This window comes from Pygocentrus nattereri, chromosome 3 (assembly GCF_015220715.1).
Source record: "Pygocentrus nattereri isolate fPygNat1 chromosome 3, fPygNat1.pri, whole genome shotgun sequence".
NCBI classification, from domain to species: domain Eukaryota; kingdom Metazoa; phylum Chordata; class Actinopteri; order Characiformes; family Serrasalmidae; genus Pygocentrus; species Pygocentrus nattereri.
In genome coordinates, this window is record NC_051213.1 from 47,008,840 (window position 1) to 47,019,668 (window position 10,829).

General features: G+C 41.9%; 1 protein-coding gene across 1 annotated transcript; it reads left to right on the plus strand.

Moving 5' to 3' along the window:
* The first annotated feature begins 1,146 nt into the window (after positions 1–1,146).
* LOC108432283 (hemicentin-1-like) lies at positions 1,147–10,456 on the plus strand. The gene is made up of 6 exons (XM_017706016.2): positions 1,147–1,345; positions 1,596–1,619; positions 2,913–3,161; positions 4,046–4,324; positions 5,851–6,117; positions 9,288–10,456. The coding sequence occupies exons 1-6, from the start codon at positions 1,306–1,308 to the stop codon at positions 9,389–9,391; spliced, it is 963 nt and encodes a 320-aa protein (XP_017561505.1). The 5' UTR covers positions 1,147–1,305; the 3' UTR covers positions 9,392–10,456.
* Positions 10,457–10,829: the final 373 nt, after the last annotated feature.

Genomic DNA, 10,829 nt, shown 5'->3' on the forward strand with positions numbered 1-10,829 from the left:
TGGGCCAATATCCCCAATACAAGTATATGAAGACAGTATATGAGCATGGTATATGAGTATGGTATCGGGCCAATACTCCCAATACAAGCATATGAGCATGGCATATGAGCATGGTATATGAGCATGGTATAGGGCCAATACTCCCAATACAAGCATATGAGCATGGTATATGAGTATGGTATCGGGCCAATACTCCCAATACAAGCATATGAGCATGGTATATGAGCATGGTATAGGGCCAATACTCCCAATACAAGCATATGAGCACAGTATATGAGTATGGTATCGGGCCAATACTCCCAATACAAGCATATTAGCATGATATATGAGCATGGTATTGGGCCAATACTCCCAATACAAACATATGAGCATGGTATCGGGCCAATACTCCCAATACAAGTATGTGAGCACAGTTTTGGGCCAATACCCCAGTATATAAGCACGGTATTGGGCTAATACCCCATAACAAGTGTATGAGCATAGTATCGGGCCAATACCCCCAATACAAGTATATGAGCATGGTATTGGGCCAATACCCCCAATACCAGTATCAGCATCGATGCCTCTGTAATAGTTACAGTAATATTGTGAAAAGAGCAGAGATGAAGGAGTATTTCTTTGTTTCTCACAGCCAGCAGAAGTGAGCTTTAACGATAAGCAAGTATTATCATCATGAGATATGATGTCAGCATGCCTTATCTTTTTCTGACTGAATTCAGTTATTGCATATCATTTATTACAAAAAATAAAAACACAGTGGTGAGCTTTCACAGCAGAAGGTCACACTGTGTCCTCTGTTCTCACCTAGGAACTTCTCTTGTTTCAGCATGTGCTTTGTAATTGTTTGCTCAACATCAACATTGAGTCAGAGGTGAAGGAAGTGGCAACTGATGAAACTGATGTTGAAGCTTTTAATATCGCTCTGTGCTTTACTGTGACCTGTTGCTATTCTTCTGTTGGGATGCTCTGGAACATTTTTGGGGGGTCAGAATTTTGCAGCTTGGCTGCCTATGAGCCTAAGGTCACCGTGCCCAGTGACAAGCATAGGCCAGAGGGGTATAAAGCCCCCCAGAATCCTCACAGCAGAGCTCCAGCATCCACTCTGAAGCCTTTCCAGAAGAGTAGAGGCCGTTACAGCAGCACAAACTCCCCAGAAGTCATTTTGAATGATCAAATCATGTGTATGTGACACAATCCTGGAATCCACTGAACTTCCTGTTACTTCACAAAGTTCCGAAGCTATTTTAATGGCACTCTTAAGAAGCAGGAAAAGAGCGAAGGACTGGAGACGGAGCTGGATTCAAAATGAGCTTAGCGTACATAAACCTGCTCCTGGCAGTTACAGGTAAGCTGACTCTTCTTTCCCTCTGACATCACTCCTCACTCTGTCATACAGACCAGTATGTGTAGCTTTTTCAGTAAGAGTGTTTAGGAATGGCGAGTAAACAGCCGCAGTTTCTGGACTGTATTTTAAATCGTCTGTTCAGATCATTTCTACATTCACTCTGTGTTCAGCAGCTGTTATATATTGTAATATATTGCAAGATAACCTGTTACAACCTTAAAAATCAGACGTCTGTAATGTGTTTCTCCAGGACTTTTGCAAGTGGTTATTGCAGGTGAGTTGATCTGTTTGTCTGTTTGTTATGTGTCTCTATCCGTCTGTGTCTCCTATCTATCTATCTATCTATCTATCTATCTATCTATCTATCTATCTATCTATCTATCTATCTATCTATCTGTCTGTCTGTCTGTCTGTCTGTCTGTCTGTCTGTCTGTCTGTCTGTCTGTCTGTCTGTTTGTCTGTCTGTCTGTCTGTCTGTCTGCCTATCTATTTCTATCTTTCTGTCTATGTCTGTCTGCCTGTTTAACCCTATCTGTCTGTCTGTCTGCCTATCTATCTATCTATCTATCTATCTATCTATCTATCTATCTATCTATCTATCTATCTATCTATCTATCTATCTATCTTGCTGTCTAGCTGTCTGTCTGTCTGCCTATGTATAGCTCTCTAGCTGTCTATCTGTCTATGTGTCTGTCTGCCTATGTATCCCTATCTGTCTGTCAGCCTGTCTGTCTATCTATCTATCTATCTATCTATCTATCTATCTATCTATCTATCTATCTATCTATCTATCTATCTATCTATCTATCTGTCTGTCTGTCTGTCTGTCTGTCTGTCTGTCTGCCTATCTATTTCTATCTTTTTATCTATGTCTGTCTGCCTGTTTAACCCTATCTGTCTGTCTGTCTGTCTGTCTGCCTATCTATTCCTATCTATCTATCTATCTATCTATCTATCTATCTATCTATCTATCTTGCTGTCTAGCTGTCTGTCTGTCTGCCTATGTATAGCTCTCTAGCTGTCTATCTGTCTATGTGTCTGTCTGCCTATGTATCCCTATCTGTCTGTCAGCCTGTCTGTCTATCTATCTATCTATCTATCTATCTATCTATCTATCTATCTATCTATCTATCTATCTATCTATCTTGCTGTCTAGCTGTCTATCTGTCTGCCTATGTATAGCTCTCTAGCTGTCTATCTGTCTGTGTGTCTGTCTGCCTATGTATCCCTATCTGTCTGTCAGCCTGTCTGTCTATCTGTCTGTCTGTTTAACCCTATCTGTCTGTCTGTCTGTCTGTTTATATCTCTTCCTGTCTATATATCTGTCTGTCTGTCTATCTATCTTTGTCCATCTGCCTTTCTCTCTGAATAACTTTCTGTCAGTCCATCCGTCCATCAGCTGAAGTTTGATCGACAGGCCATATTAAAGTTCTTAAACAGAGTCAGGGTGGTGAGTGTGATGTGTGTTAGTCTGTGAGATCCTGAGCTCTGAGATTATTGTGTGTGTGTGGTGTGTGTGTGTGTGTGTGTGTGTGTGTGTGTGTGTGTGTGTGTGTGTGTTTTATAGGTAAACCCCAGAAGGTTAAGATTTCCGGTCCTGAGGAGGTGGTAGCTGGAGTGGATGCCCTGTACGAGTGCTCTGCCCTCTGCACGGGACTCTGTCATTACTCCTGGCTCTCGGAAGGCCGAACTGTTGATGGACGCACGTTTACTCTGACTGCTGACGGCGTGAACACAGTCGTGTCGCTGGCGTGCACAGTGTCCGATGAAGAGCGAAAGAACTTTGAGAGCAAGGTCATATCAGTGACAGTGATAAGTAAGACACGCCTCCAGACTGGAGTCCTTTCACGGCCTTTTTCAAATTTTCAATTGCAGTTTAATTACACTGGCCCAGCCGCCGAGATCGACAGCAATGAATTAGTCTACAGCTACACTTACAGTGCTGCTGGAGTAGACTCATCCCAGTGACAGTGTCATTACAACGACTAGGAAATCCACCGTCAGCCATTAAATACAAGTTATTCATTTCACAGCATCAGGAAAAATGACACAGAAGCCTCAGCAACTAAAACTAATTTCAAGTGTTTCAGTGTTTATTGTGTCCACTCTTCACCTTTATTGCAGCATCCATTCTTTTCAGGAGACTCTTAGAAGTTGGTTACATTTTCTGAAGTAATCAAACCCATTCAGTGGTGTTGAGGGTCTGGACTCTGGGGCGGTCAGTCCATTGTTCAGCTTCTTTGTCCGTCTCCTTTTCTCAGCGAGGCTTTTTTTGATCAGCTACACGTCCTTTCAGACCCACCGCGCTGAGTGGTCTCCTCACAGTGGAAGGATGGACAGAAACACCTGTGGATGTTTTCAGATCTGCAGCAGCTTGATTTTCTCCTCCCTCTCAGAGATGAAAGATTTAAGCGCTGTTTATCCGATGGGGGCAGTTTGGGTGTCTTCCAGGTCTTCCAGGTGGTTGTTAGGAGGCCCATTTTCTCTGCAGCCTAATCATTTTCCTTATGCAAGTGGATTATCTTCTATCTAATCTCAATAGTATCTCAAATAACTTGTACTTAATGGCCGTATTTGATTGGACTGGTCTTTGTTTTTTTTTTTTTTTTCACATAAGACATTTCAGTCCTTTTATCACCTCTGCCAAACACACAAAGTGAAGGCAGTGAGACAGTGACTTAATGCTCTATCCTCTTACAGATCCCATTTCCGTGAGGCCGTCAAAAGATCAGCCGGTGCTTAACCGGGAGCCGAAAGTGGGCCGCTCGTTCAAGCTCACGTGTGATGGCGCCACTCCACCAGTCACTATAATCTGGCTTAAGGGTTTTGAACTTATTACTTTAAACTCCAGGATGAGTCTGTCACCCGACAACACCACGCTGTCCTTTAGCAGTCTGGAGGCTAAGGACAGTGGTGAGTACAGGTGCAAAGTCCTTAATGGAAGTGCCGCTGTCATAAGCAAGGACTACTGGATTTATTGTGAGTATAAAAACAGCTACAGGGCTGCATGAAATAGACAACAACACTACTATTGTGATTATACACTGACCACCTCCTCGTTTCTACACTCACTGTCCATCCTATCAGCTCCACTTACTGTACAGCTGCACTCTGTAGTTCTACAGTTACAGACTGTAGTCCATCTGTTTCTCTGATACTCTGTTACCCTGTTCTTCAGTGGTCAGGACCCCCATGGACCCCCACAGAGCAGGTACTATTTGTGTGATGGGTCATTTTCAGCACTGCAGTAACACTGACGTGGTGGTGGTGTGTTAGTGTGTGTTACGTTGGTCTGAGTGGATCAGACACAGCAGTGCTGCTGGAGTTTTTAAACACGGTGTCCACTCACTGTCCACTATATTATCTTGTTAGTCCACCTTGTAGATGTAAAGTCAGAGACGACAGCTCATCTGCTGCTGCACAGTTTGTGTTGGTCATCCTCTAGTCCTTCATCAGTGGTCACAGGGCACTGCCCACAGGACACTGTTGGCTGGATATTTTTGGTTGGTGGACTGTTCTCAGTCCAGCAGAGACACTGTGGTGTTTAAAAACTCCAGCAGCACTGCTGTGTCTGATCCACTCAGACCAGCGCAACACTCACTAACACATCACCACCACGTCAGTGTCACTGCAGTGCTGAGAATGAGCCACCATGCAAACAGTACCTGCTCTGTGAGGGTCCATGGGGGTCTTGACCACTGAAAAACAGGGTAACAAAGTATCAGAGAAACAGATGGAGATGGAGTAAAAATGGAGATATTTAATATTATGAGTAAAATCTCACTTTTCTACTTACATTTGCACTTTTCCGTATGCACACATACACACCTTCTAAGCCGCTTCTCCTTCTGGGTTGTGGGGGGGGGGTGCTGGAGCCTATCCCAGCGGTCATCGGGTGGAAGGCAGGACACACCCTGGACAGGTCGCCAGTCCATCGCAGGGCAGACAGACAGACAGACACATTCACTCATACCTAGGGGCAATGTAGCATGTCCAATTGGCCTGACTGTATGTCTTTGGACTGCGGGGGGGAAACCCACGAAGACACAGGAAGAACATGCAAACTCCACACAGAGAGGACTGTGGTCAACCAGCTGGGGAATCGAACCTTGCTGTGAAGCGACAGTGCTGCCCACCACCCCGCTGTGCCGCCTGGTTTATATATAATAACTGTTGATTTTTTTTTTCAATGAAGGTATTTTCAATAATATAATCTAGCATCCATACGTGCCGGGCCGAATCCCACTGTGTTCAGTTTTGTTTATTTTTACAGTTTACAGTAAGTCATATTGTGTCCTAAGCCATATTAACAAGTCTTTGTTATCTTGGTGAAAAGCTTGAGAGGAGTTTTGAGGATGTATTTACAGAAGAGATTTCAGTGACTATTGACTTCTAATATTTGTTAGCAATGATCCACACCTGATCCACACTCAGCTTATCGTATCGTGTCTGATACATCTTTATTCCCTCATAAATGGGTGTGGCCTGTATTTTCTCTCTCACAGTTGGCTTTGTTCAAGTGGGCCTGACTGGGCCGAGAAGTGCTGAAGTGGGCTTTGAGACTGAGTACACATGCAGTGCAGAGTGTGGGGTGGACTGCACTGTACAGTGGGCGCTGCGTACCGGCTTTCCGAAGGGTAGATTCATCGCAGATGGACCAAAGATCCGCTGGACTCCGTCTGAACTCGGACAGACCCAGATCTTCACCTGCCTTGCTCTTAACCCAGTAGCGGGCAAGCTTGGAGAGGTGTCTGTACCTGTGACTGTTATAGGTGAGTTCAAGCTGAGACTGTCAGCGGGTGAAGCCGTTCACAGGTTTACTGTGCCCAGCATGGCACCTGGATTACTGGAAGCCCTGCCCTTCGATAAAAAGAGCCAATCATCTTCTCGGCAAAGGCCTAAGCGGGAAGAAGCCAGGCTTATCACAGTGACCTGAGTCACAGTACAAACCATAGAAACAGTCCTAAAGGAGCCTGGTGCCATTGTTTGCTATTTTTATGACGTTGACAGATTAGCTCCACATTCAGTTTCAGGTAAACAGGCCTCTCTCTGTTCAATTAGACAGGAGCCTGAGCTTGTGTGGTTAGAAGTAACATGCCAGTGTCACCGCCTAGTGGACAGTAGAGGCTCATCTACTAGGCCAGATAGCCAGAACACTGCTGCCACCTGGTGGTTAAGAGGACACATTGAGCTGGCTACTTTATAGTCAAAGAGAGATTATACAGTGGTATGCAAAAGTTTGGGCACCCCTGATCATTTTCATGATTTGCCTTTATAAATCTTTGGTTGTTCGGATGAGCAGTTTCAGATAAATATATCATAAAGCAGCCGAACACGGATTGAGAAGTGAAATGAAGTTCATAGGATTTACAGAAAGTGTGCAATAATTATTTAAACAAAATTAGGCAGGTGCATAAGTTTGAGCACCCCAACAGAAAAATGACATCAATATTTAGTAGATGCTCCTTTTGCAGAAACAGCCTCTAAACGCTTCCTATAGCTTCCAATGAGAGTCTGGATTCTGGTTGAAGGTATTTTGGACATTTCCTCTTCAAAAAACATCTCCAGTTCAGTCGTCTTTGATGGTGTCTGAGCATGGACAGCCCGCTTTAAATCATCAAACAGATTTTCAATAATATTCAGGTCTGGGGACTGAGATGGCCATTCCAGAACGTTCAACTTGTTCCTCTGCATGAGTGCCGTAGTAGATTTTGAGCAGTGTTTAGGGTCGTTGTCTTGTTGAAGTATCCGGCCCTGGCACAATGTGCTTTAGCATACCTCAAGCGACTCTGTTTGTGGCGTGTGCTCAGAAAAGGCTTCTTCTGCATTGCTCTCCCAAACAGCCTCTCCTTGTGCAAAGTGCGCTGAATGGTTGAACGATGAACAGTGACACCATCTGCAGCAAGATGATGTTGTAGGTCTTTGGAGCTGGTCTGTGGCTTGACTATGGCTGTTCTCACCATCCTTCGCCTCTGCCAATCTCAGATTTTTCTTGGCCTGCCACTTCGGGCCTAAACTAGAAATGTGCCTGTGGTCTTCCATTTCCTCACTACGTTCCTCACGGTGGAAACTGAAATCATGAAAATTATCAGGGGTGCCCAAACTTTTGCATACCACTGTAACTGGTGCTGGGATTGTATATTGTGCAAACTGTGTATAGTACATTGTCTAATCTGCGTATAGTATATTGTCTAATCTGCGTATAGTATATTGTCTAATCTGCGTATAGTACATTGTCTAATCTGCGTATAGTATATTGTCTAATCTGCGTATAGTACATCGTCTAATCTGCGTACAGTATATTGTCTAATCTGCATATAGTATATTGTCTAATCTGCATATAGTATATTGTGTAATCTGCGTATAGTACATTGTCTAATCTGCGTATAGTATATCGTCTAATCTGCGTATAGTACATCGTCTAATCTGCGTATAGTACATTGTCTAATCTGCGTATAGTATATTGTCTAATCTGCGTACAGTATATTGTCTAATCTGCGTATAGTACATTGTCTAATCTGCGTATAGTATATTGTCTAATCTGTGTATAGTACTTTGTCTAATCTGCGTATAGTATATTGTCTAATCTGCATATAGTATATTGTCTAATCTGCATATAGTACATTGTCTAATCTGCGTATAGTATATTGTCTAATCTGCGTATAGTATATTGTCTAATCTGCGTATAGTACTTTGTCTAATCTGCGTATAGTATATTGTCTAATCTGCGTATAGTACATTGTCTAATCTGCGTATAGTATATTGTCTAATCTGCGCATAGTACTTTGTCTAATCTGCGTATAGTATATTGTCTAATCTGCGTATAGTACTTTGTCTAATCTGCGTATAGTACATTGTCTAATCTGCGTATAGTACTTTGTCTAATCTGCGTATAGTATATTGTCTAATCTGCGTATAGTACATTGTCTAATCTGCGTATAGTATATTGTCTAATCTGCGTATAGTACTTTGTCTAATTTGCGTATAGTACATTGTCTAATCTGCGTATAGTACATTGTCTAATCTGCCTATAGTATATTGTCTAATCTGCGTATAGTACATTGTCTAATCTGCATGTAGTATATTGTCTAATCTGCGTATAGTACATTGTCTAATCTGCGTATAGTACTTTGTCTAATCTGCGTATAGTATATTGTCTAATCTGTGTATAGTACTTTGTCTAATCTGCGTATAGTATATTGTCTAATCTGCATATAGTATATTGTCTAATCTGCATATAGTACATTGTCTAATCTGCGTATAGTACTTTGTCTAATCTGCGTATAGTATATTATCTAATCTGCGTATAGTACATTGTCTAATCTGCGTATAGTACTTTGTCTAATCTGCGTATAGTATATTGTCTAATCTGCGTATAGTACATTGTCTAATCAGCGTATAGTACATTGTCTAATCTGCGTATAGTATATTGTCTAATCTGCGTATAGTACATTGTCTAATCTGCGTATAGTACATTGTCTAATCTGCGTATAGTATATTGTCTAATCTGTGTATAGTACTTTGTCTAATCTGCGTATAGTATATTGTCTAATCTGCGTATAGTACATTGTCTAATCTGCGTATAGTACTTTGTCTAATCTGCGTATAGTATATTGTCTAATCTGCGTATAGTATATTGTCTAATCTGCGTATAGTACATTGTCTAATCTGCGTATAGTATATTGTCTAATCTGCGTATAGTATATTGTCTAATCTGCGTATAGTAATTTGTCTAATCTGCGTATAGTATATTGTCTAATCTGTGTATAGTATATTGTCTCTTTGTATATTGTATATTGCATCGAGATCGCTGATATAAATAATTCAGTCACTACGACGCTGGTAATTTGTGTGTTTATGAAAGTGAGGCTGTTCATTTAACATGCATTAAGGAATCAGACTGTTTACTAAATGGCGAATGTTCCATGCTTGTGTTTCACAGAGGCGCGGCCACGCCCCAGACCCAGCAATGCCATCTCAGCCAGGCCCAGTGTTGCCATGGTGATCGGTGCCACTCTACTGATGCTGGTTTGTGCTTTGGCCTGAGGGGGGAGCTCCAGAGCCAGGCACATATAAATGTGTGTCAGGGCTGCATCCTAGAGGAGCTTTTCCAGTACAGAATGCATTCCCTTCTGTTCTATTCCCTACCCAGACTTCAACAAAAACATATGTGTGTGTGTGTGTGTGTGTGTGTGTGTGTGTGTGTGTGTGTGTGTGTGTATATATATATATATATATATATATATATAGTGAGCAATCATCTACTACTGCTACTGATCGTATCTTCTCTGTCATTATACCTGTCAGCTTCATCAGATATTCATATTCAGCATTTTTTTAGTGATATAACTGATTATTAATGATTTTTAAATGTTTAGCACCTTTATGAGCCAATAATAATCTAAATTTAAGCCATACATAAAACACTATTGCCCTTTTTGCAAAGCAGTGTCCAAATAACATGTTCAGTTTAGTTTTTAGTTTATTTTTTGTGTCTGAAATGTATTTTTCCATTTGGTTATATTGCCTGTTTGAAACGTTGTAATGCGGCACTGGATCTGAGAAAGAAAGCATTTGTATGATCGTGAGCGTTAGTATTATTAGGGGTCCAAGCACTTATTATCATTTATTTCATTACATGTATCATCCAACACAAGCTCCCAGGTTAGCACACCTCTAACTCACATTCTAATCTTGTGGTCTGAATGTAAATATACGACGTATTGGAAAATTCCACGCTGTGCAGTAAAATGTTTAAAGTGAGCCCTTCCCTCAGGCCTTTGTCAGAGAGCAGGCCGTGACTCTGTTTGCTGTCCACTCCTTCTGATGATAATTCTCTCTCTCTCTCTGAATCTCCTCTATTCACCAAGTCTTTTCAATCCACATGAAGGCACACAGGTACACGGTGTCCCAGTAGTAAAACTGAGCCTCTTGCTAAATGTTTGCAGGTTTGGAAAATGTCCACACAGCGGTTAATCATCTACTGTTACACCGCATACGTAACTCACTCTGATGATGTCATTTCAGTGTTTCTGTCTTATCAGCTCAGTTCATATCACATGAATGCATTAAAAAGGAAGAGAAGCTACAGCAGTCATACAAACACATAAACATGGGTGCATGTCTTCTTTTCAATGTGCTGAAGGGCTTTGTGTGCACTGTCATCAACATTTGACTAACAAAAGGAGCTGCAGGCAGGTAGAGCTATCCTTCAGATAAACACCAGCACAGCACCGTCTCACTGAGGAACAGACACTGCAGTGTAATGTACAAGCTTTGTTTTCTAACTTCATCTCCTGGGGTTTTTTTTTGACATTCCTACTTAAAAGAAGCCAATAAGGTGTTACTTGAACCCTGCTAGGTGACAGCACATGGCATCTGACATGTCACGGTTACATTTTACATTTTACATTTATGGCATTTGGCTGACGCTCTTATCCAGAGCGACTTACGATTTGATCATTTTACACAAGTAGGCAAAGGT